At 57.9% G+C, this 22,851-nt stretch overlaps 6 protein-coding genes and 1 non-coding gene across 14 annotated transcripts; 6 read left to right on the plus strand and 1 right to left on the minus strand.

Annotated features, from left to right (window-relative positions):
• Positions 1-36: 36 nt before the first annotated feature.
• On the plus strand, positions 37-2,144 carry kcna1b (potassium voltage-gated channel, shaker-related subfamily, member 1b). Its single transcript, XM_037243149.1, has one exon. The coding sequence runs from the start codon at positions 61-63 to the stop codon at positions 1,483-1,485; it is 1,425 nt and encodes a 474-aa protein (XP_037099044.1). The 5' UTR covers positions 37-60; the 3' UTR covers positions 1,486-2,144.
• A 1,411-nt stretch (positions 2,145-3,555) lies between these two features.
• Positions 3,556-5,515, plus strand: rpl18a (ribosomal protein L18a). The gene is made up of 5 exons (XM_037243170.1): positions 3,556-3,670; positions 4,656-4,835; positions 4,923-5,052; positions 5,126-5,235; positions 5,373-5,515. The coding sequence occupies exons 1-5, from the start codon at positions 3,653-3,655 to the stop codon at positions 5,463-5,465; spliced, it is 531 nt and encodes a 176-aa protein (XP_037099065.1). The 5' UTR covers positions 3,556-3,652; the 3' UTR covers positions 5,466-5,515.
• LOC119117557 lies at positions 4,439-4,571 on the plus strand. The gene has a single exon (XR_005096555.1). It is a non-coding gene; the product is annotated as a small nucleolar RNA SNORA68 (small nucleolar RNA).
• A 468-nt stretch (positions 5,516-5,983) lies between the features above and the next one.
• On the plus strand, positions 5,984-12,174 carry xpot (exportin, tRNA (nuclear export receptor for tRNAs)). Its single transcript, XM_037242865.1, has 24 exons — positions 5,984-6,166; positions 6,938-7,095; positions 7,183-7,265; positions 7,433-7,489; positions 7,565-7,634; positions 7,708-7,926; positions 8,001-8,185; positions 8,256-8,424; positions 8,561-8,797; positions 8,883-8,921; positions 8,996-9,058; positions 9,139-9,263; positions 9,367-9,511; positions 9,583-9,702; positions 9,768-9,862; positions 9,963-10,032; positions 10,089-10,327; positions 10,434-10,719; positions 10,856-11,162; positions 11,247-11,362; positions 11,430-11,477; positions 11,536-11,607; positions 11,710-11,766; positions 11,882-12,174. The coding sequence occupies exons 2-24, from the start codon at positions 7,009-7,011 to the stop codon at positions 11,906-11,908; spliced, it is 2,916 nt and encodes a 971-aa protein (XP_037098760.1). The 5' UTR covers positions 5,984-6,166; positions 6,938-7,008; the 3' UTR covers positions 11,909-12,174.
• kiaa0930 (KIAA0930 ortholog) lies at positions 8,825-22,849 on the plus strand. Of its 3 annotated transcripts, XM_037242879.1 has the most exons (11): positions 8,825-8,838; positions 19,901-20,091; positions 20,515-20,657; positions 20,766-20,870; positions 20,938-21,015; positions 21,078-21,179; positions 21,238-21,378; positions 21,503-21,761; positions 21,866-22,025; positions 22,099-22,257; positions 22,332-22,849. In XM_037242879.1, exons 2-11 carry the CDS (start codon positions 19,965-19,967, stop codon positions 22,393-22,395), a joined length of 1,338 nt encoding a protein of 445 aa, XP_037098774.1. In that variant the 5' UTR covers positions 8,825-8,838; positions 19,901-19,964; the 3' UTR covers positions 22,396-22,849. The 3 variants fall into 3 exon arrangements, with proteins under 3 accessions (XP_037098774.1, XP_037098771.1, XP_037098772.1); XM_037242876.1 differs by lacking the exon at positions 8,825-8,838 and having other exon boundaries at positions 19,699-20,091; XM_037242877.1 differs by lacking the exon at positions 8,825-8,838 and having other exon boundaries at positions 19,706-20,091; positions 21,503-21,688.
• Positions 12,009-15,280, minus strand: rtcb (RNA 2',3'-cyclic phosphate and 5'-OH ligase). 2 transcript variants are annotated; one of them, XM_037242883.1, is made up of 13 exons: positions 14,960-15,280; positions 14,647-14,725; positions 14,470-14,537; positions 14,159-14,258; positions 13,935-14,091; positions 13,715-13,871; positions 13,441-13,600; positions 13,189-13,364; positions 12,921-13,109; positions 12,739-12,849; positions 12,516-12,635; positions 12,317-12,447; positions 12,009-12,279 (listed from the first exon to the last, which is right to left on the minus strand). In XM_037242883.1, the coding sequence occupies exons 1-12, from the start codon at positions 15,050-15,052 to the stop codon at positions 12,340-12,342; spliced, it is 1,518 nt and encodes a 505-aa protein (XP_037098778.1). In that variant the 5' UTR covers positions 15,053-15,280; the 3' UTR covers positions 12,009-12,279; positions 12,317-12,339. The 2 variants fall into 2 exon arrangements, with proteins under 2 accessions (XP_037098778.1, XP_037098777.1); XM_037242882.1 differs by having other exon boundaries at positions 12,230-12,447.
• Positions 15,331-19,452, plus strand: fbxo7 (F-box protein 7). 5 transcript variants are annotated; one of them, XM_037242873.1, is made up of 11 exons: positions 15,627-15,732; positions 15,767-15,798; positions 16,087-16,212; positions 16,715-16,964; positions 17,065-17,286; positions 17,477-17,621; positions 17,684-17,767; positions 17,825-17,920; positions 18,059-18,235; positions 18,308-18,342; positions 18,515-19,452. In XM_037242873.1, exons 3-11 carry the CDS (start codon positions 16,088-16,090, stop codon positions 18,803-18,805), a joined length of 1,425 nt encoding a protein of 474 aa, XP_037098768.1. In that variant the 5' UTR covers positions 15,627-15,732; positions 15,767-15,798; position 16,087; the 3' UTR covers positions 18,806-19,452. The 5 variants fall into 5 exon arrangements, with proteins under 5 accessions (XP_037098770.1, XP_037098767.1, XP_037098766.1 ...); XM_037242875.1 differs by lacking the exons at positions 15,627-15,732; positions 15,767-15,798 and adding an exon at positions 15,331-15,451; XM_037242872.1 differs by lacking the exon at positions 15,767-15,798 and having other exon boundaries at positions 15,575-15,677.
• Positions 22,850-22,851: the final 2 nt, after the last annotated feature.

Consider the following 22,851-nt stretch of genomic DNA (forward strand, 5'->3'; position numbering starts at 1 on the left):
CCTCCCTGCGTTTCCCGACCGCCGCCCCCTGCCCCGCCCCGCCCGCCCGCGCCGCCCAGAATGACGGTGGCGTCGGGCGACAACGCGGACGAGAGCGCCACCCTGCCGGGTCACGGGCAGGACGAGGCGTGCGATGGGCACGAGTGCTGCGAGCGCGTGGTCATCAATGTGTCGGGGCTTCGCTTCGAGACGCAGCTCAAGACGTTGGCGCACTTCCCGGACACGCTGCTGGGGAACCCCGAGAAGAGGATGCGCTACTTCGACCCGCTGCGCAACGAGTACTTCTTCGACCGCAACCGGCCCAGCTTCGACGCCATCCTCTACTACTACCAGTCGGGCGGCCGGCTGAGGCGCCCCGTCAACGTGCCGCTGGACATGTTCTCGGAGGAGATCAAGTTTTACCAACTGGGCGCCGAGGCCATGGAGAAGTTTCGCGAGGACGAGGGCTTCATCCGCGAGGAGGAGCGCCCCTTGCCGGACAAGGAGTTCCAGCGGCAGATCTGGCTGCTCTTTGAGCACCCGGAGAGCTCGGGCCCGGCGCGAGGCATCGCCATCGTGTCCGTCATGGTCATCCTCATCTCCATCGTCATCTTCTGCCTGGAGACGCTGCCCGAGCTGAAGGAGGACGCGGGCGAGCGGCGGCGAGCGGCGACCGCGCCGGCCAACGCCACGGCCCGGCAGCACGGCGCGGGCGGCGACGTCCTGGCGGCCGACCCCTTCTTCATGGTGGAGACGCTGTGCATCATCTGGTTCTCCTTTGAGCTCCTGGTGCGCTTCTTCGCCTGCCCCAGCAAGACGGCCTTCTTCCGCAACATGATGAACTCCATCGACGTGGTGTCCATCATCCCCTACTTCATCACGCTGGGGACGGAGACGGCCGACGAGTCGGGCGGCGGCGAGCAGGCCACGTCGCTGGCCATCCTGCGCGTCATCCGCCTGGTGCGCGTCTTCCGCATCTTCAAGCTGTCGCGCCACTCCAAGGGCCTGCAGATCCTGGGCCAGACGCTCAAGGCCAGCATGCGCGAGCTGGGCCTGCTCATCTTCTTCCTCTTCATCGGCGTCATCCTCTTCTCCAGCGCCGTCTACTTCGCCGAGGCCGAGGAGAAGGAGTCCTACTTCACCAGCATCCCCGACGCCTTCTGGTGGGCTGTGGTGTCCATGACCACGGTGGGCTACGGCGACATGTACCCCGTCACCATCGGCGGCAAGATCGTGGGCTCGCTCTGCGCCATCGCCGGCGTGCTGACCATCGCGCTGCCCGTGCCCGTCATCGTCTCCAACTTCAACTACTTCTACCACCGCGAGACGGACGGCGAGGAGCAGGCGCAGCTGCTCCAGGTCAGCCGCTCGGCGGCCGACCCCGACGACGCCTCCTCGCCGCTCGCCCAGTCCCAGCGCGCCGACAACAGCATCGACAACTTGCGCGACGCCAACCTGCGGACCGCCAACTGCGTGGACTCCGCCAAGATGCGGACGGACGTGTGAGAGAGGCGCCGCTTCTGGGACCTTTAGGATGCGCGCGGCGTTGTCGCCGGCTCGAGACGCCACGCGTTTCAGCCCGGCAGGCGCACTTTCCAAAACAACGTCGCTCTCCTTCGCAATACTCTTTATTTGGGATGACTTTGGCCGATTGCTCACCAAAAAACGGACAAAAATGATCCAATGGACTTTTGGATTTGATTTTGCATAAATCCATTGAGGGGGGGGAAATCATTTTTAAAGGTGAATAGATTCTAAAAATAGTTTTGAGATCATCGAAATGTGATTCATTTGCTGATTTCATTCAAATACATGTCAAATGTTTTTTAATGTAATGTATTCTCAATGGGTCCATCCACCAATGAATGGAAGGATATAATCAAAACTAATTTTAAAAAATGAATAAATCCACAAACGACCCCATAGTTTATTTTATAACAACTTAGAAAAACGTTTAAACGTGCATATAAAATGATTAGATTGGTCATTTACATGAATGACATTCACCGGTTATTTGTGATGAATGAAAGAAATGTTTGAAAATGAATACATGTGAAATTTTGAAGCTTTATTTTTATAACAGTCATTCTCATTTTTCCAAATAATTTGTTTAAAATGGAATTACAATAAACTATTCAAACGAATAAATGTATTTTATATTTTTATCTGTGCAATAAATCAATTCAACACTTGATTGTAGCGGGGGGGGGGGGATCATTTCGAGTTAATCCGTTTTCGGGCGAGTGCTAAAAAAAACTCCAAATATTTCGGCTGGCCGCGGTTCGTCAGCATACTTCCTGTCCGGTGCCTTGACCCTTGACCCACGGTCTCACCAAGTGCCTTTGCCTTGTTGCTACCGCTTTTGGTGGTCAGTCTCATTTACTGTGGACACCGTTCTTGTTTTTACATGTAACGTTCCCGAATCCTCCAAATAGTTTCGTTCAATGCGCCCCCTACAGCCCACGAAGGGCAGACACTGATTCGTCCCAGATGTATTTTGGGTAAAGTTTTCAACTAGCAATAATCGCACCTCGGATAAACCTCATAGGCTTGTTGTGGCGCTGAGCAATGTGCGAACCCCACTTGGAATAAACTTGCCGATGAGCCGATCGTCGTCTTCATATTTCCTGCTCGTGCGCTCGGCTAAAAGGCGAAGTGGAGAAGGAGCCAAAAATAGTGGAGCGCGCCGCGCCGATCAGCAGCCACAAGCCGCGCGCGGAGCGCTCGCTCCATTAGCACGCGAGCAGCGCCGAGAAGGCAAGGTGGGAGAAGAGAAAGGAAAGTGTACGGATAGAAATGAAAATGATCTTTCAAAAATAATCTGGACTCTAGTGATTCGTCACACCAGATATTTATTTATTTATCTTTGACTTGATTCATTTCAAGTTGTCCTAATTGCAGAAATGTCAACCTAAATTGGAAAGGTTCATCCAAAGGCGAACTGATATTCTCAAAGTGTTTCTAAATGAAGTTAGCAGCCGATCGGATGCCAGCATATACAGTATATCACTCTGCCTAGCATTAAAAATTCAGGAGCACGGCGGCCGCTCGCTGACCTCCTTCGGCCCAGACATGGTGTGGCGTGGTCGTCTCCTGGCTGCCTGCCTGCCTGCCTGCCTGCCTGCCTGCCTCAGAGGCATGCAGCTTGTGATCAATAATGGTCCCCAACTATTTCTATTCCTTGCCCTGCACCTTGGCAGAGGCGGCAGCAACAACTCGAGAAACCTTCAACCGTTCACATTATTGATCAAGCGCTTGCAATTCATTCATATGAATCAATCATGTGATTCAACCCGCTCCATTATTTTCAGTCATTATTGCTCCTGCACGTTTTAAGGAAGGTTCTAAAGCACCAAGTGCCTCTAATACTTAGTGATTGCTGCTCTCGTGTGGACACCTTCGGCTACTGCAACCACAAGCACGGTGGTGTTCGGCTCAACCTTGCAGTTTGTGCCGAGGTTTCCGGCTCAAATCTCGGATCAGTCCCTTTGCGAGGTCGGAATGTCGCAACGTGTCTATTTACCTGCCATGCCATCATATCGTCGCTCGAGCGCTCTGTTTTGATTGACGTTTCTCGGAGTCTTTCTAGCGGAAGTCCCGCCTTCCTCCGTCGTGTAGTAGCGCAGGGTGGCGACGTCACTTCCTCTTTTCCTGCGCCTGTGAGCGAGACACCATGAAGGCGTCCGGCACTGTACGTTAAATTGCTCCTTTTCTCCTCAGCGCTCCGCCTCACGCGATCCCCGCGAGTCGATGATGATGTGGAAGCCAACGCGCGTCGTATTCGTCCGCTCGCCTGACTTGAAAGTTAATTGCAAGAGAGCCCTTTTCCGCTTTTACCACTTCGGTGGTGTTCGCTCGCAACATGGCGTCGGTCGGCCGAACCATGTGGACGGCGAAGGCCACGTCGTGCGTACAGCTCGCAGGGCCGGCCGGCCGGCCGTCATGGGGAAATCGCGGCTCGCTTTTACTTCCACAGCTGAAACGTACTCATTTGGACTCGAGATTTTGTGCCAACAAGTGAGCCCGAATGGAGCTCCGAGCGAACGCAATGCTACAGTAGCTGCTCAATGCTAACGTGCGTTCATCTCGCCTGGTTTGTTTCAGTGGCCAGATTTGGCCTTGTCGAAAATGTCTTGCAAACTGGCGCTTCCAGAGAAGCCTGTAATACTTGGCGAAATTGTTATTGCGCCGGCAAAAGTGCTCGTGAACGGTGCTTTGAAATTGTAGAGAACGCTCGGGCCGACTTGAATTGGCCTTGACCTATTCAAGCTATCCTTCGTTTCTTCTTCTTTATTGCGCACTTGTCAGTCATCCAGCTCTAAAGAAGCTGTTAAACAACCCACAAAAGTTCAATTGCGGCACCGGGACTACTTTGTTCTTTTGCGTCTTGACTAACGCTAATAATTGACGCTGATGTCTTAAGATGTAGTGAATACATGTGATGATTGTTTGGGCAATGTCTGCAGCCAAACCCAAAGGTCACACGTGCGTCAGTGGTGTGACTTAGCGTGGCCTGCGCACAGCAACGTTTGCCTTGTCGCCTTTCCCGGCCGCTTTTGTGCCGCGGAAAGTGAAACCAAGGCCTCACACGCCAGTCGCCCGATGCCGATTTCGGCGTGTACCCCTTGTACGGCGTCGCTGACGGCATTCTCTTGTATTCCATTTTGGGGGGGCAGCTGCGAGAGTACAAGGTGATCGGGCGTCTGCTGCCGTCGCCCAAGAACCCGACCCCCCCGCTGTACCGCATGCGCATCTTCGCCCCCAACCACGTGGTGGCCAAGTCTCGCTTCTGGTACTTTGTGTCCCAACTGAGAAAGATGAAGAAGGCGTCCGGCGAGACCGTCTACTGCGGACTGGTATGTGGCGCCCGTGGCGCGGTCGCCTTGCATGGCCAAGTCAGCTGTAGTTCCATTTAACGGTGGGGTCGCCTTTGCTGTGCGTAGGTCCACGAGAAGACGCCCCTGAAGGTGAAGAACTTTGGCATCTGGCTGCGTTACGACTCGCGCAGCGGCACGCACAACATGTACCGCGAGTACCGAGACCTCACCACCTCTGGAGCCGTCACCCAGTGCTGTGAGTCGCGAACCCCCCCTCGCGGCCTCGTCGACTTTGGCGCCTCCCTAATTTGCCGTTTCTCCCCCGGCAGACCGCGACATGGGCGCCCGGCACCGCGCCCGCGCCCACTCTATCCAGATCATGAAGGTCCAGGTGATTGCAGCAAACAAGTGCCGCAGGCCCGCCATCAAGCAGTTCCACGTGAGTCTCGGCCCATTTTCTCTCACTCTCTGTCTGTGGCCATGCGACTGGCCGGCCGGCCGGCGCCCGCCGTATGATAAAAGGCCCGGTTCCGTTTGTTCATTGTCGTCTGCCGCTGTGCGCCTTTGTTCCTGCAGAACTCCAAGATCAAGTTCCCGCTGCCCCACCGGGTCCTGCGCCGCCAGCACAAACCGCGCTTCACCACCAAGAGACCAAACACCTTCTTCTGAATGCCTCTGGCACAATCCAAATAAATTGTTGTTCTGGTTTGGAACGTTGAGCGTTTCTTGTTTATTTTTTGCCCCTCCGGTCGGTGGCCTTGTATTTGTGTAGTGCGCGTGAGCGTTACAAAGTGCTTCGAATTTTGTGAGTGCTGCTTTCAGTCTGAGCAAAATGCAGCTTTGACTACAGCTGAGACGGCCTGGCCCGTATGTCAACCAAACGTCATTCTTGCGTGTTAGAAAACTAGCTCCTATTTCTTAACAGATTGATTGATTGATAGAACTTCATCCCACAGCGGGGAAATTCACTTGTCGCAGCAGCGCATATGAGTGCAAGAATAAAACAAGTGCCAACATTTCAAAGAAGGGTACATAACAGACAAGGGGTCACCATTTACAATCAAGTGCTTTTAATGGACTGGAAAGCGCCACCAAGACGTCATATGCACGACCTCCCATCGGTAGGTGGCAGCAATGTGCCAAAAACTCAGGTCCCAGCGACTAAGAAGGAGAAGCTCTTCCGGGTCGGTTAACCGGAAGGGAAGGAGCTCACACTTCACACGCCGCCGCGCGGCACTCGCCTGGAGACAGACCCTGGTGGCACGCTACGGCAGCAGAGGGACGGACGGACGGCCGATCGAAGAGCAGCGACGCAAGGGGCAGCCTTCCTCGACTTGGCCGCCGCACGGGCAAAAGACGCATGAAATAAGGTCAGCGGCGCCGGTAGGAGGGAGAGAGAGAACGACTGAGGGACAAAAGCTCGCCGTCACAATAACAACAAACGAATAACGGTGATAATGATCCATCGGGAGGAGGCTTGGGCTACTGGGCTGGCTGGCTGGCTGGCTGCCAAGTGGGATGGCTACTTGGAGCTAGCCAGCTAAAGCTAGCTCGTGTTAGCAACTGTCACTTAGACAATGCAGTCTACCTGTCCAGAAAGGGGACACAATTCTTCAAACGCTTGTGTTCTCTCCCTTCTCGTCAAAATTAGATTGTGAGCAAAATATTAAGCCATAATGGTGTTTGTTTATTTTTTTTTAAATCATGTTAGGACCAATTATTCGTGGATGAAGATACCGACCAACAACAGATCTGTTAATTCATTTGCCGTAAGAGGCAAAATCCCGAAGTTTTGATTCATTGTACCTCTAAACTTTCTTCAGTCGGTCTTAAACGTTTTTGTGCTGCGGACAAAAAAAACCCTTCGCATGTGGCACCTCACACATGGCCGGTTCAAGTATTTTGATCATGTGTTAAAGGCATTCTGAGCTGTTGATTGATTTATTTATTTTTTTCTGGTCATCTCAGTCTTGACTTTGTGTTGCACTGGCTTCACAAACGCCACTACGAAGAATCTCAACTAAGCGCCGTCTGTTAAGCGACAGCTCATTATAATTGACAAACATGTACAAGAGATTTTCCAAAAGTGTACATCAAGGATGGGCCAGCAAGAAAGCTCTCAGCCAGTTTGACTTTTCCAGATGAGAGCAGGCGAGGCCCTCCGGCCACAGCAGACCAGCGCACGGGTGCAAGCAGGCTAACCCGCCCGCCCATGGCTTGTCAGTCTGCCGCCGCCGCCATGGACGAGCAGGCCCTGCTGGGGCTCAACCCCAATGCTGACGCACCCTACCGCCAGAGGGTCAGCCAAGTGCACGCATGGTCATTTGCAAAAATTGGTCCACATGCCATGCCAGTTAACTTTGGGCCGACCGCGCGTCTCCTTCAGGCTCTGGCGTACTTTGAGCAGCTCAAGGAGTCGCACGACGCCTGGGAGGTGTGTGCGCAGGCCCTCGCAAAAGGGCTCTACAGGTAACACGTGCGTGAGTGTTTGCGTGCCTGCGTGCGTGCGTGCCTGCCTGCCTGCCTGCCTGCCTGCCTGCCTGCCTGCGTGCGTGCCCGTGTGCGTGCCATTCAAGCGACACTTTTTGGTAGCATTTGTCACGGAGCGTCACACCCGTGTTGTCTTTTGTTTGCAGCGATGACCACGTCAAGTTCTTTTGCTTCCAAGTTTTGGAGTATCAGGTGAAGTTCAGGTGAGGAGGGGGCGGGGCTGGAGCGCAGGGGCGGTGCCGGAGCGTGGCTGCGACGGACTGACGCTGTGATTGCAGACACGGCGGGCTGAGCGGCGGCCAGCGGCAGCTCATCCGAGAGACGCTGATGAAGTGGCTGCAACGTCAGGTCAGTTGTGGCACCCCATCGGGCCCGCCGCTGTGACCCACCACCGCTAACCTTGGCGCTCTGGCGTTGGCAGCTGCTGAGCGCGCAGCCCGAGAAGATCTTTGTGCGCAACAAAGCGGCGCAGGTGTTGGCGCTGACCTTCGTGGCCGAGTACCCGGCGCTGTGGCCCGACTTCTTCTTTGACATCCTGGCGCTGGTGGGCCTGGATCCCCGCGGCGTCGACATCTACCTGCGCACGCTCATGGCCGTCGACGGCGAGGTGGTCGACAGGGACGTCCTGCACGCGCCCGAGGTACCTGAGCAAATGAAGCGCACCTCCCTCCCTGTCCCCCCTCCCTCCCTCCCTCCCTCACGTCGTGTGTTCAGGAGACTCGGCGGAACACGTTGATCAAGGACGCCATGCGGGAGCAGTGCATCCCCAACCTGGTGGAGTCCTGGTTCCAGATCCTGCACACGTACCAGCGCAGCCACCCTGAGCTGACCTGCCAGTGCCTGGAAGTGGTGGGTGCCTACGTCTCCTGGATCGACCTGGGCCTCATCGCCAACCAACGGTATGGCTCGCCTCGCCGCCGCTCTTTGTCGTCGTGCTGACGTGCGCTGCGGCCGGGCCGGGCCCGCCAGGTTCGTGGACCTGCTGCTGAGCCACATGTCGGTGGAGGAGCTGCGCGAGGAGGCCTGCGACTGCCTCCTGGAGATCGTCAACAAGGGCATGGACCCCGCCGACAAAACCAAGCTGGTGGAGTCGCTGGCGCAAGTGCTGCAGTCGGCCGGCTTCTTCTGCGTGGAGCAGGTATGCTTCGTTCCGCATCCGCCCGCCGGCGTTTAGAGCATTCCGATGGGCCGGAGCCTCGGACACGGCCGACGCTCTGACGTCTTTTGAATGACGTTGTTTTGGTGTCGCTAACGTTGGCGGGTGCTGCTTTGAGGAGGAGGACGTGGACTTCCTGGCCAAGTTCTCGCGTCTGGTCAACGGGATGGGCCAGAGTCTGGTCCTGAGCTGGAGCAAGCTGGCCAAGGCGGGCAGCGCCGATGAGGCCGGCGCCGCGCTCCGGGCCCTGGAGGCCAAGGTGGCGCTGGTGCTGCGCCTCCTAGCGCACCCCGACGACGACATCTCCGCCAACGTGGTGGCCTTCTGCTACGAGTACCTGCAAGTCCTCAAGCAGGTGGCCGCCTCCTGACGTTCCCCCGTCGTGTCGCGTCCCGTCCCCGGGGGCCTTCCTCTTCATCTGCCTCTTCTTTCTTCGACAGCTGCCCGAGCTCAGCCACGGTCAGAAGAGCAACATGGAGGTGAGCGCGGGCGCCGGCGCGGGTAAGTGCGAGATGCGGTCCGCGCTCAACTTGTGCCCTTCCCGCACGAGCAGGCCATCATGCTGGCCGTGGTCAAGAAGTTGACGTATGACGACGAGTACAACTTTGACAACGAGGTACGTTTGCTCGTCGGGGGGCCGGGCCGGGCCGGGCCGGACTGTGTGCTAACGTCAGCGTTGGCCCGTGTGTGTGTTAGGGCGAGGACGAGGCCATGTTTGTGGAGTACAGGAAGCAGCTGAAGATGCTCCTGGACCGCCTGGCCCAGGTGTCCCCCGAGCTGGTCCTGGACTCAGTTCGCCGTGTCTTTGCCGACACCATGGGGTGAGCCGCAGCGCACCGCAGCGCACCGCAGCGCACCGCACCGCACCGGAAGGACACGGATGGAGCTGGGCATGGAACTGACGCGGTGGTGTTCGCTCCACAGCAAGTGGCAGAGCGCCTCCTTCAAGGAGGTGGAGGTGGCCATCCGACTGCTGTACATGCTGGGAGAAGCTCTGCCCGCCTCGCACGGGGCACACTTCTCGGGAGACGCCGTCAAGAGCGGAGCGCTGCAGGACATGATGGCCACGGTCAGCGCTCGCCGCTCTCGCCCGTGCCGCTCGCTCTCGCCCGTGCGCATCCTTTGTCTTGTCTTTCTCAGTTGGTCACGTGCGGCGTGAGCGATTACGGGCACACGTCGGTGACCCTGGAATTCTTCGAGACGGTCGTCCGATACGACAAATTCTTCACGGTGGAGCCCCAGCACATTCCTGGCGTCTTGGTAAAAGCGCAACTTTGCTCATTTGCAAGAGCGTGCAATTTGAGGCTGCGTGTGTGTCTTCTCAGATGGCTTTTCTGGACCAGCGAGGACTGAGACACAACAGTCCCAAAGTCCGCAGTCGAGTAGCCTACCTTTTCTCGCGTTTCGTCAAAACACTCCAGTGAGTCCGTCGTCAGTGGGGGAAAGATGGGACCGGGCTGGTGTCATAGCCCGTGTTGATTTGGGTTTTTTTTCCTGCCGCTGCCGCCTGTGCCTTTCAGCAAACACATGACCTCGTTCATCGAGGACATCTTGACCCAGATCCAGGACCTCCTGGAGCTGGCTCCTCCCGTACGTAAGCGCCCGGCCCGGCACGGCACCCTTTAACCCTCGCTCGTCTCCCGCAGGACAAGACGTTCCCGGCGCCGCTGACCAGCGACGACCAGCTCTTCATCTTCGAGGCGGCGGGCGTGCTGATCGTGAGCAGCGAGAGTCCGGCGGAGAGGAAGCGGGCGCTGATGCGCAGCCTGCTGGCGCCGCTCGTGGACGCCTTCCGGTTGCTGCTGGACAAGCTCTCCCTGGAGACGGACGAGGAGACGCAGGCGGCCGTCGCCGACTGCCTCAGCCACGCCGTCGGCTTCGTCAGGTCAGACGGGCGCCCTTCCTCGCTCCATCCGCTTCACGTGGAGGCGGGCCGACATAGAGACTAACGCCCCCCCCCCCCTTCCCTTCCCTTTCTCCCCTCCCGGCAGTCGCACCAGCAAGGCCTTCAGCAACAAGCAGACGGTGAAGCAGTGCGGCTGCACCGAAGTCTACCGGGACTGCCTGCACGCCTTCCTGCCGGCGCTGAGCTGCCCCGTCCAGCGGGAGGCGCTGCGCAGCTGCGTGCGCTCCTTCCTGCACCGCATGATCATCTGCATGGAGGAGGAGGTGCTGCCCTTCGTCCCCGCCGCCTCTGAGCACATGCTCAAGGACTGCGAGGCCAAAGACCTGCAGGAGTTCATCCCGCTCATCAGCCAGATCACCACCAAGTTCAAAGTAGGAAGCAAACGTTCTTTCTTCTCTTGACAACTTAGAAACGCGCACGACTGTTTACGGTAACCCGGAATGTTACGGCTTGGAAATTGGCCAGAGAATTGCTCCCCTACTGAAGGCCCGCCCGTTGCCACGGCAGCGGCAGGTGTCCCCCTTTCTCCAGCAGGTCTTCATGCCGCTGGTGCTGGCCATCTTCGAGGCGCTGGCGCGGCCCGCCGACGCCAACGACCAGGCGGCCGCCCTGGAGAAGCAGATGCTGCGCAGGAGCTACTTCTCCTTCGTCCACACGGTCGCCGGCAGCGGCATGAGCGAGGTTCTGGCCAACCAGGGTGCGGAGAACGTCGAGCGGGTACTCTTCACTCTCATCCAGGGAGCCGTGGACTTCCCCGACCCCATCGCGCAGAAGACCTGCTTCGCCGTGCTCGCCAGGCTGGTGGAGCTCTGGGGTGAGGCCTCCCTCCGCCAGTGCCGGTTTCCATCCATCCATCCATCCATCCATCCACCTTTGCATACCACCCGTGTGCTTGCAGGGGGCAAGGCGGGCATGACGGGCTTCCGGGACTTCACCTACAAACACATTGTTCCCGCCTGCTTCTTGGCTCCTCTCAAGCCGACCTTTGACCTGTCAGACGCGCAGACCGTGCTGGTGCGTGCCTGCGGCCGTGCGTGCGTGCCTGCGAGCGCCTGTCCTAATTGTCCGTGTGACCTTTCAGACCTTGGCCGAGGTCGCCGTGACGCTGAAGATGGTCTTCGTCCAGCAGGTAATGTTCGGCTGGCGACTGACCTTGGGCTGCCGTTTTTGACTTTGCCGTCTGTCAGGGTCCTGAACTGTTGGAGTTCCTGCAGCGAGACTACCTCCCGTCGCTTCACGTGTGTCCGGACGTGGCGCAGGTCAGACAGACGCCGCTCGGCTCCAGCCAGCCACACCAAATGACTTGCAGGAGTCACAAGGCCGTTCCTGTCTTGTCTTCCCCCCCCCCCCCCCCCCCCCAGGAGCTTTGTCACGTCCTGCAGCAGCCCGACGTCAAAGTCCTCAAGACCTACTTGAAGGTCAGACTTGTGTTTGCCAGCGGTGGAAATCCAAGCAAATCGCACATTTGTGAAATGGTATGATGGAAGATTTGATGGCCCTCCTAACACGTCTCGATGCCTTTCACCTCCTCAGATGTTCTTCCAGCGAACCGGGCCGTAGCGGGCCGCCGGAGGAGTCGCCCTCCTGGACGCTGCGGGAGCCGAGCAGGCCCTTTGCAGTTTGGTTTTCATTGACCCCCCCCCCCCCCCAAAAGAGCTGACGCGTTTCTTTGTATTTTTATTTAAAGTGTCGTTGAAGCAAATACGGTTCGGGCGCGTCGGCTCCGAGGATGGAGCAGCGGCTGTAAATAAGATAAGAGGAACCACTTTGTTTTTCTTCTATTTTTTTGCTCTGAGCAATCAGCTCCTTTCTGTTAGCGCAAATAGTAAAAAAACAAACAAACAAAATAGAATCACACTTCCATTGTCTTCATTTGACTTTCAACTCTGTCCATATCCTTGAAGAAAGTCTCATAGCAAGAAAATGTGCGCTTTGTCTTTGGGACTTGAGACACGCGAGGGAGGGGAGTTTGAATGAAGCCTTTATTTGGGTTATCCTTTGATGACGGCAATGGGCCTCAGTTTGATGGCCTTCCTGCTGATGCCGGCCTCGTGGCACGTGTCCACCACATCCGTCACGTTTTTGTACGACTCGGGAGCCTGAGGAGAACCCAGAGGTAAGACCGAGGACACGCGCAAAGCGGAAGCCACGGCGGGTACGAGCCCACCTCCTCCATGACCAGTTTGGGGGACGCCACCCGGATGGCGATGCCTTTGTCAGCCAGCTGGTCCAGAACGTCCTGGAAGTCCAGATTGCGGCGGGATTTGGCCCGGGACAGAGCTCGACCCTGCGTGCCCGCCGGGCAAGTAAGTACGTGCATGCTTAATAAAATTCTCTTCCACAGCGGTCCAGTCGACAGTTACACTTTTGGGCAAACTTTTTTGTTTTACCGCTCCGTGACATGTGGTTCCGAAGGTGTTGGTCATGCCGCGCTCGGTGCCGGTGAGGACGTAGCTGCACGTGCCCATGGTTCCCCCGATCAGGACCGGCTGGCCCGTCAACTGGACGGACGGCAAAGAGGTTATGGGGCCATCATCCATTCTTGACATAACTGGCGGCGGCGGCGGCAGACCTGGTAGTCGACGGGGATGAGCGGGTGGTGGGGCGGGAAGGCGCGCGTGGAGCCCTTGCGGTGCACCAGCAGGGTGCGCTGGCGTCCGTCCACCATGTGCTCCTCCACCTTGGCGATGTTGTGCGACACGTCGTAGATGACGTGCATGTCCAGGTCGTCCGGCGTGCTCTGGAACACTTTGGAGAAGGCCTGGCATGGCCCGCCGGCGCAAAATGCTCACGAGCTAACAAAAGCTTTTGAATTGAAGCAAAATGCTCGCGCGCCCTACCTGCCTGGTGAGGAAGGTCATGGACGAGCGATTGACCCAGGCGTAATTGCCGGCGGCGGCCATTCCCTTCAGGTAGTCCTGTCCTTCCTGCGACGTGATGCGAGCGCATGCCAGCTGCCGGTCGTTGACGGCGATCCTGTCACGCTTCATGGCCTTCTCCATGGCCACCAGCGCATCTGCGCGCCGCAAAAGGAGCCATCCCGCTCACAGCCCAAAGCAAACTAAATTGCTTTCTTTTGTCGAGCCACGTACCTGTGGCCACCTGATGACCGAGGCCTCTGCTGCCGCTGTGGATCATGACGCACACCTGCCCCTTGCGGTCCACGCCCATCTTCTTGGCCGCGTAGTCGTCGTAGATCTCGTCAACCACCTGGATCTCGGCGTAGTGGTTTCCCGCTCCCAGCGTTCCCAGCTGAAAAGAAAAAAACAAAGCCATTCTCCCCCGTTGGACCAAAGCTTTTTACACCTCAAATTGTGTTTGTTTGTGCTGAAAGGACCCGTTCGTCCAGCAGTGAGCAACTTTTACCTGGGGCAGGCCCCGCTTCTTGGCCTTGGACGAGACCTTGTTGGGGTCGGCCTGCAGCATCCTGCCGTACTCCTCGCAGTGCTCCTTGTCCTCGGCCCAAGCGTAGCCCTCGCGCAGCGACCAGTCCACCCCCATCTCCAGCGCCTCCTCCAGGTCCCTGCCGGGCATCCACACAGCTCATCAAGCTGGCGCCGCCCCCTCCCCCCGCTAACCCCCTTACTTGGCCCCCATGGGGATGACGCCTTTGGAGCCGACGCCGACGGGGATGTGGTCAAAGAGCGATTGCGCCAGCTGCTCCTTGACGGGCTGCACATCTCGCTCATCCAGGTTGGTCCTCAGCAGACGCACGCCGCAGTTGATGTCGAAGCCCACGCCTCCTGCACGCATGTACGTACGTCCTCCTTTAGTGGCCTGGCAAAAACACCTTGTCGAGGCTCGGCTCACCCGGAGACACCACCGCGTCCGGGTCGTCCATGTCAAAGGCAGCCATGTTCCCGATGGCGAAGCCGTAACCCGAGTGGACGTCTGGGAGGCCAATGGATTTCTATGGACAAAAGGCACGCGTCAGGGCTGACGTGTCTCGCAAATCGAGTCCCAATGTTTCCTCATCAAATTATATTTCCGTCATGAATTCTGTTTGTTTTGGGGGGGGTTTCTCTCCCCGTGGCCAACTTTGAAAATGCACTTGTGGAATGAACCAGGCCTAAATGAATGTCAACGGGTGAGTGGTGTGGCGCGGCGCGGCGCACACGTACGTTGACTATCCCGGGCAGGGCCGCCACGTTTCCGATCTGTTTCATGGCTGGAAGGAATCCACCCACACCTGACCAATGGAGAGACACACAAGTGATCAGCAAGAGCTCCAAAGGTGGAAACACTCACACACTCGTGCAGCCAGATGTTTCCAGAAGATAAGATGAGCATGACTTCACCTCCTCCTCGACACGCATTCCGCAGCTCCTCAAACATCAATTTTTCTAGAGGCTCGTTGACGTAGAAGATTCCTTCCACCTGAAACATACATACATACATACATACATACATACATACATACATACATACAGATACATACATACATGGCGTCATTATGTCCAATGAATGATACAGTCGCCATTTAGTAATAAAAACTGCGTAATTAATGCATTATGTTCCTTGGTGTCAATTGATCTGACATGCGAAACATGTGAAATGCGGCTAGCTTGCTAACTAGCCACGTTCACAATTGGCAGTCTTGAGCAGATTTACCTTCATGTTGGGAACAAAGCCCTTTTTTATTCTCCAGCAGTTGGTGTCAATCTTGTCCAAATATTGCAACTCGTCGTTGTAATTTCTACTCATGATGACGCTTTTGGTTGTCAAGTTCAAATGCTTGACTCAATAGTGCGTATGGTCTGCACGGCACGAAATTGAGGGCAGGCAGACGGAGTGCTACGGAAAGCCGCGAGTATTTCGAGAACTGCAACTCGGAAGAAAAAAGAAAAAAAAGGTTTCCCAATAATTTGAGAGCTATCATACAACGGGCAACACATACGATGTATTGTGCTCCGATGTGGAACTTTCCACAGTGGCTTTTTTTCAAATTACTTTTGTTGTCTTGTTGAATCTTGGACAGCTGACTTGCCGTCGATGTAGTCCAAGCTGTGGTCAACATGGCGGCTGTCTTTCCAAACAAAATCAGCAACGATTTCAAAGGAAGACAAGACGGACGGACGGACGGATCAAGCATCATTATACACGGTCAGTATACTTTTGCCCGTAATGACACAGTCTTTATAAATGGAACTGTCAAGTGTGGTTTCGTTCTTGAATGATAGGGGCGTGCATATGATTGAAGTGTGTACCGTTGTGTGCCATCGGAGAGATGACATTTCCTCTCCCCTTTGTTTTATATTGAAAAGCGGATGTTGTCGTCCTGAGTTGATTGCGGAAAATGAGAAGGCAGCCACACATTTCTCCAGCCAGAGTACGCTAGCCAGGTTCTCTTTCCTCTTCTTTGACTTTCATTTGAATGTTCGCCGGCCGGCCGGCCGGCCGGCCCGGCAGACCGCGCAGTTCGGCTCGTCCACAAGACTCCAGTTCTTGACGTATTTTCGCTTTGCTGCGGGCGGTCGTCATCTTATTTTTACGCCATACCAAACGAAATGGCTTCAAGTTCGGACTTTTGAAGTGTGTTCGATTCCCATGCAAATAGAAATGACCTGAATTAGACGACACCGGTTCATGGGTCTCCTGATATGTTTGGTTGGTTGGTTGGTTTTAATCTCGTTTTGCACGGTGCGATGCTAATTAATGACTCAGCAAAAACAGACAAGATGGCTTCATACAGTCAACAGAAGAGCACGATTTGTAACAATTTGCGGTTACGCCAACAGGATGAAGTTGCGAATTCGCATCTGCAAGCAAACCAGCAAAGTGGACTTGGTGGGTGGTCCCGAGTCCACTTTGAAGGAGCTCATGGAGCACATCCGTGACGTCCTGCTGCCCGGACACGGACTCGGGTCAGTCGCCGCCGCACACAACTACAGATCATTCTGCCGAATGGGAAAATAATGCTCGCTCGCTCGCTCGCTCGCTCAGACGTATTGGCAGAGTTGCAGTGCAGCATTTGCGGGAGAGGCGCATCTGCCTGCCTGCCTGCCTGCCTGCCCGTTCGTGAGGAGCGAGCGCGCGAGTTTGACGTCAGCGAGGGGCGACAGTGTTTCGCTCCTGGAACACTCCTTGTTACGCTAGAAAAAGTTGGTTGATTTTTGTCAAGCCAAGAGTGACTTTAGAAGCTTGCCGCTCGTGTGTAGAGGCGTTGCGATGTGTCACGTGTCGGCCGCCAAGGTAAATACGCGTCGTCACGTCACCTGACTCAAAAGGCGTGTGAGCTAACGTCGGGTGACGTCATCCGCGCTTCCGCGTTAGCTGCGTGAGCGAGCACGAGACGGGTTTGCTGAGAAAGTGACAATTGTGTGTTTCTTGGGCATGAGCCCAATGTTGAAATTTTGCTGTGCTCAGCCCAGACGTGACCTTTGGCCTTTCTCTCAACGGCGCCGAGCTCCTCGCTGACACGGGTCAGAAGCTGTCGTCGTGCGGCGTCGTCCCGGGCGACCTCATCCGCGTCCTGCTTCCCGCCGGCGCCGCAGCCAACAGCAACGACGACAGCGACGACCCTCGCCCCGGCGCCTGGCGCCCCGCCGGGCCCGTCACCGTGGGGCCCGTGGCGCCGACCGGCGCTCAAACTGCCGCCGCCATGACCTCCAGCCAGGTGAGATGATGTCTTGAGCAAATTGATCATGTCATTAACCTGGATGCGACGTCGTCACTCACGAGTGTTACTGTTTTGTCGTCCGGATGGGCTTGTGCAGCCCCGTACGGCGGCCGCTTCTCCGGACGCCCCGCCGGACCAGCGTGCCCGCCCGACGCCGGCGACCCTCAGCTGGGAGCCCATGCTGTGCGGCGAGGCGGGCGAGGGTCAGGCGCCGCTGTCGCTGGAGCTGCTCTACCGCGCCGCGGCGGTCACCTGCCCCGCCGACGCCATCGTAGTGGCCGCCCACCTCCTGATGCTGGAGACAGGTTTCACGCCGCAGGTCAGAAACTGCATTTTTTTTTGCCGCCCCCTTTTTGATCAGAGCGTGATCTCGGCGCACCGGTGCGCTCGGCCCGGCCCCATTTGCTCGAGGGAGGCCTCGTCCGTCCTTGGGCTCCTCTCCCATCGGTGGCGATAAAATGATGGCTCTATCTCACGGCGATATCTTTCTTTTGACCAAACCTTGACAGGGCGGCGAGGCGAAGCCCGGCGAGATGCCGTCTGCATGGCGTTCGTCCGGCGGCGCCTACAGACTTCAGTACACGCACACGCTGTGCGAAAGGGGCGCGGTCACGGTGGTGGCGGTGCCCATGAACCCGGCGCTGGTCATCGAAGGTGAGCGGCCCGCTCGGTCTTTTCATCGACCGACCTGACGGTGTTTGTCGCGTTGCCCGCAGCCATTCTGCAGGTGGCCGACAGCGCCAGCATGGCGGCCAAAGTCTGCGTGGAGCCCGCCGGCTACGTGACGGAGGCCTGGCCAGGTCAGAGCGTCCGAGCGCGCCGTCCGGTGGCTCCTGGCTGACCCATGTCCTTTGCAGGAGCGAGCGCGGCGTCCGCCTTCACCGGTCTGAGTCGCCTGTCGCGAGTGTTCAAGGACCAGTTGGTCTACCCGCTGATCGCCGCCACGCGTGAAGGTAAGACGCCCGGCCCGGCCCGGCCCGGCCCGGCCCGGCCCGGCCCGGCTCGGCTCGGCTCGGCTCGGCTCGGCTCGGCTCGGCTCGGCTCGGCTGACCCGCAAATGTGAGCGGTGTGTCGTGGCTCTTGGTGTCCAGCTCTGTGTCTGCCGGTGGTGTTCGGCCTGGCCGCCCTTCCCCCCGAGTTGCTGCTGCTGGTGCTGCGTCTGCTGGATGTGACCTCGGTGGTGCGTCTGTCGGCCGTCTGTCGACGTCTGAACGCCGCCGCCTCGGACGCCGCCCTCTGGAGGCACCTGGTGCGGCGCGACTTCAGCGGTAAGGCGCGCGGGTGCCGTGACCTCTGGCGACCTTTGCGTGCGCTCACGTGACCTCTTTGTCGACCTGCAGATCACAAATGGCAGGGAGAGACCAACTGGAAGGAGGTCAGCCGCCTTTAAGCTGCCAGCGTCTTGGCCGCCTTTAAGCCAGCTGCGTCTTGGCCGCCTTTAAGCCGGCTGCGTCTTGGCCGCCTTTAAGCTGGCTGCGCCTTAGCTGCCTGGCGTCTTTGCCTGACGACGTCTTCGCCTTACGCCGTCTTTGCCTTTGTGTGCGCAGCTGTACAAGAGCTTCTACAAGTTCCGGCAGAAGCGAGGCTCGGTGGAACGCCCGTGCTCGCTCCCCCCCTTCATCCACCGCCCCCTGTTCGGGCCGGTCCCTTTCGCCCCCCCGCGCGTCCCCGGCATCATCGGCGGGGCCTACGACCAGAGACCGCCCGCCCTGCCCCATGGCGCGCGCTACGACCCCATCGGCCCGCCGCTGCCGCATGGCGAGCGCCGGCGGCGCAGCGACCCCCGGCCCCCGTCGGGCGGCGCCCGGCCGCCCGACGTTCGCAGGGGCTTCATCTGAACAGGGCCGGGCCGCTTCTCGATGGGACGCGGCGGCGTGACGACCCCTCCAAGCCACCCCGTCCCCCACCCCCTTTTAGCCAGGAAGCAGTCGGCCCCGTCCGACAAGCGCTTGGCACATGGCCGCCGGAAGCGGGGGAGGTCGCCGGACATCTCGGGAGGAACCGGAAAGGCAGATCGGGCCTGCGCGTTATTCCATGGGCCGCATAGGGACGTCATTATTTCCCAAAAAGCTCGTTTTCTCCTCTTGTGCTCAGGTAAAGTGTAAAAGTAGGGCTTTGGTGCCAGGACAAACTGACTTCAGACAAACCAAGGGTGGCCAAAGTAATGCTTTGCTGCAATTGCAGCGGCCGCCAAGACGGCCCCTGACCTTTTCGTGGCTCCTCGTGCAAAAAGAGCACTGAACTATTGAACAGTGGAATGAACCGTCGACAGGCCCGGCCGGAGAGGTCCGTTTATTTGGAGTCGGTCGCTTGGTCGGGGGGTGGGGGTCAAGCACAAAAGTCCGGCGTGACTCTTACTCGCATCGTGAGTCCTGTTTGATCAAGAATTTGGAGGATTTTGCTTCCTGAGACGTGCGCTTGTTTTCAATTGCCTATTTTTGTGTAACTCGATTAAAGGCCATCATTGTAACGTGGAGCAGTGCAAGCATTTTGATGTGGGCTTTTTGTTTCATGCAGCAAGCAAGCGATTGCCCAACCAAAATCAATGAAAGCATCAAATTACAAGCACCATTTCTGTGGGCAACCATATGCTGCCACGGGAAAACACAAATATTGTTGGATGCTTTTGTTTTGACAAGACGCCAAACGAACGCTGTCGTAGGTGCATGAGATAGGAAGTGACGTCGATCACGTGACCTGGCAGCGCATCAAAACCGAGCGAGTTGAACTCTCCGCTCGGCGGCGGCCGGCCACTGTTGAGCCGTTGCTCGAAAGAAGAATAGAATGAAGCTCGTCGCTCGCGACGTTTGCACTTTGTCCCCGTCACGAGGGGAAACGGGCACGTGTCCCTTTAAGAGGCTCCTGTTACCGGAAGTCGGAGGGGCGGTTCCGGCCGACCGAGCCACACAACGGAGAGCGTCCGCGGCCCCGAGCCCGTCTCGTCTTGTTTTTTGTCTCGTGCGATCCTGTCATGGTGCCACGGCGCGGACGTCGGACATGGCGTCACTAGCGGGCTCGAGTGATGCCAAGGCCGCCGAACTGGACGCGTCTCTGCGCCAGATGCTCAAGGCCATCGCAGACGAGCGCAACCGACTCAACGCCCGTCAGGAGCTCAGCGGCCTCGGTCAGACTCACTCGCACGCTATCATCAAGTCGCTTCTTGACGTCACGTTAAACATTGGGCTGGGACCGGACGTCACGTGGCTCACGCTGTCGGGCGCTCACGTGACCGGGCGACGAGTCGAGGCGCGATGGCGTCACCGGCTGCTCTTGTGACGTCAGCGCCCGACGACCGATTCAACGCGTGCGCGTTCCACCTGTGTGTGTGCGCGCGCGCCCTGCATATGTGTGAGAGCGAAAGAATGGGGTGGGCTCACATCCCACAATGTGCTCCTGCCTGCCTGCCTGCCTGCCTGCCTGCCTGCCTGCCTGCCTGCCTGCCTGCCTGCCTGCCTGCCTGCCTGCCTGCCTGCCTGCCTGCCTGCCTGCCTGCCTGCCTGCCTGCACGTTTGACACAAGCTAACTATGCGTGCGTGCGTGTGCGTAGGGTGCGTGAAGGATGACCGCATCGTCTTCTGGACGTGGATGTTCTCGACGTACTTCATGGAGAAGTGTGCCCCGCGGCAGGACGACATGCTGTTCTACGTTCGCAGGAAGTTGGCGTACGTGGACGCTGACGATGGCAAGAAGGTGACGCTCGGCGTTTCCCGCAGCGCCTCTTTTTTTCATGGATTTATTTTTCCATCGAGGACTATGAGTGGACCCGACGCCACCATTTTGTCTTTTTGATCATCACAGGTGGAGGTGGAGGTTTACAGGCGAGACTCCAAGAAGCTTCCGGGCCTCGGGGACCCCGACATCGACTGGGAGGAGAGCGTCTACCTCAACCTGGTCCTGCAGAAGGTCTCTCACAAACACACACACACTCGCGCGCGTGGGACACGCTTAGTGACGCGAGTGCGTCTTTCAGCTCGACTACGTGGTGACGTGCGCCGTGTGCACGCGCTCGGACGCCGGCGACATCCACGTGCACAAGAAGAAATGTCAGGTGAGGCATTAGCGTTAGCAAAAGCCTAGTCTGCTCATTCCACTTGGTGCGCATGCGCACAGGAAGTGTTTGCATCTCCCAGCAAGCACGCCATGGACAGCAAAGGGGAGGAGTCCAAGATCAGCTACCCAAACATCTTCTTCATGATTGACAACTTTGATGAGGTAACGAGCGCCGGCGCCGCACGCTTATTTTCGTGAGCTTGAGCGCTGGCTGGCGCAGGTGTTTTGTGACATGAGCGTGGGCGAGGGCGAGATGGTGTGCGTGGAGCTGGTGGCCAGCGACAAGACCGACACCTTCCAGGGGGTCATCTTCCAGGGCTCCATCCGCTACGAGGCGCTGCGGAAAGTCTACGACAACCGGGTGAGAGAGAGAGGGAGAGAGAGAGGGAGAGAGAGAGAGAGAGCGCGAGCGCGCGCGCCCGCTGGCGCGCGAGCGAGCCCACTAACCCGGCGCCCAACTAACGCGGCCGCCGCTCGGGGCGCAGGTCAGCGTGGCGGCTAAGATGGCCCAGCGAATGTCGTTCGGCTTCTACAAGTTCAACAACATGGAGTTTGTGCGCATGAAGGGGCCGCAGGGCAAAGGTCACGCCGAGATGGCCGTCAGCAGGGTGCCCGACGGAGCGGATGAGCGGTGCGAGCGGGACGAGTGCAGCGCGCCGGCGCACGACAGGGTGAGGACGTCTGACCCACTTTGCTCCCAACTGTGTTTGCTTCCTGCTGGCCCGGCCCAGCCCGTGTTGTCATGTGAGCGTTTTGACGCCAGTGTTTGGTGCGCCAACTGAGCGGCTTCTTGGCTTTGCTTGCGACCCGCTTGCCTGTGCCTGAATGTCACTCTGATGATTTCCCAGGTGACCTCGTTCAGCACGCCGCCGACCCCCGAGAGGAACCGTCCGTCGTTTTTTTCGCCGGCGCTACGACGCAAGCTCCCGCGGCACAAAATGGCCGAGATGAAGAAATCGCACTCGGCCAACGACAGCGAGGAGCTGTTCCGGGAGGACGACGACCAAGGTAAGGGCCGAGCGACCGAGCGAGCGAGCCTCCGGAACCGACTGACCTGTTGTGTGCGGCCGGCGCACGGCAGAGCTCTGCGGCGGCGGCGGCAACCTGCGCTCGCGCTCGTTGTCGGGGACGGGCCGCTCGCTGGTGGGATCGTGGCTCAAGCTGAACCACGCCGACGACTCCTTCCCGCTCTTCTCCCACCTCACCTACGTTACGCTGCCGCTGCACCGCATCACCGCCGGTGAGCCTTGACCGTTGGTTGGCCACCTTTTGGCTCACCAACTAAGCAGCTGGGCTTCATTCATTTGTTGTCAGACATCTTGGAGGTGCGTCAGAAGCCCATCCTGATGACGTAGCAGCGGCGGCGGGTGCCCAGTGAGCAAGTGCCTCCCTGCGCCGGGCCCCACGGCCAGACCAGAGCGATGAAGAACCAGCCGTCCAGCAAGTGCCTCCTCCTCCTCCTCCTCACGCCCCCCCTCCACCTCAGCAAAAACTCCGACAAGAAGTGATGTCACAGGAGTTGCTTTGAAGGAGCCGTTCCACGCTTGACGGCAAGTATTCTGTCTGACGTATCGGCAGTGATGTCACTTGACCAAGTCGGCGCCTTCCGCCATTCCAAGATGGCGGGCGGGCACAGGACCGAGACGCTTCCTGGAAGCCCCGCGTCGCGCTTTGGATTTGAGAAGTCGCGCCGCCGCACGCGGGACTCGCGCACGCCTCACTCACGCCAGCGGTGCTTTTGATGTTTTTGCGACACCTGTGTTCTTCACGTCTGTCGGGTGAAAAACTTTCCAAATGCCAACCTTGTTGACAAATTAAAGCAGATAGACAAACT

This window comes from Syngnathus acus, chromosome 23 (genome assembly GCF_901709675.1).
Source record: "Syngnathus acus chromosome 23, fSynAcu1.2, whole genome shotgun sequence".
Lineage (NCBI taxonomy): Eukaryota > Metazoa > Chordata > Actinopteri > Syngnathiformes > Syngnathidae > Syngnathus > Syngnathus acus.

Bases quoted from the DNA above. Each gene is read 5' to 3' on its own strand.
- kcna1b (XM_037243149.1), top strand. From the start codon at position 61: ATGACGGTGGCGTCGGGCGACAACGCGGACGAGAGCGCCACCCTGCCG.
- rpl18a (XM_037243170.1), top strand. The intron at 5,053-5,125 runs GTGAGTCGCGAA...CTCCCCCGGCAG, and splicing joins TGGAGCCGTCACCCAGTGCT to ACCGCGACATGGGCGCCCGG. The intron at 5,236-5,372 runs GTGAGTCTCGGC...TTGTTCCTGCAG, and splicing joins CCGCCATCAAGCAGTTCCAC to AACTCCAAGATCAAGTTCCC.
- xpot (XM_037242865.1), top strand. From the start codon at position 7,009: ATGGCTTGTCAGTCTGCCGCCGCCGCCATGGACGAGCAGGCCCTGCTG. The intron at 7,635-7,707 runs GTCAGTTGTGGC...TGGCGTTGGCAG, and splicing joins TGAAGTGGCTGCAACGTCAG to CTGCTGAGCGCGCAGCCCGA. The intron at 10,720-10,855 runs GTAGGAAGCAAA...TTGCCACGGCAG, and splicing joins AGATCACCACCAAGTTCAAA to CGGCAGGTGTCCCCCTTTCT.
- rtcb (XM_037242883.1), bottom strand. From the start codon at position 15,052: ATGAGTAGAAATTACAACGACGAGTTGCAATATTTGGACAAGATTGAC. The intron at 13,872-13,934 runs GTAAGGGGGTTA...GATGCCCGGCAG, and splicing joins GTCATCCCCATGGGGGCCAA to GGACCTGGAGGAGGCGCTGG. The intron at 12,448-12,515 runs GTGGGCTCGTAC...GGTTCTCCTCAG, and splicing joins CCAAACTGGTCATGGAGGAG to GCTCCCGAGTCGTACAAAAA.
- fbxo7 (XM_037242875.1), top strand. From the start codon at position 16,088: ATGAAGTTGCGAATTCGCATCTGCAAGCAAACCAGCAAAGTGGACTTG. The intron at 16,965-17,064 runs GTGAGATGATGT...GGGCTTGTGCAG, and splicing joins CCGCCATGACCTCCAGCCAG to CCCCGTACGGCGGCCGCTTC. The intron at 17,921-18,058 runs GTAAGACGCCCG...CTTGGTGTCCAG, and splicing joins GATCGCCGCCACGCGTGAAG to CTCTGTGTCTGCCGGTGGTG.
- kiaa0930 (XM_037242876.1), top strand. From the start codon at position 19,752: ATGAAGCTCGTCGCTCGCGACGTTTGCACTTTGTCCCCGTCACGAGGG. The intron at 20,658-20,765 runs GTGACGCTCGGC...TGATCATCACAG, and splicing joins ACGCTGACGATGGCAAGAAG to GTGGAGGTGGAGGTTTACAG. The intron at 21,762-21,865 runs GTGAGCGTTTTG...ATGATTTCCCAG, and splicing joins GGCCCAGCCCGTGTTGTCAT to GTGACCTCGTTCAGCACGCC.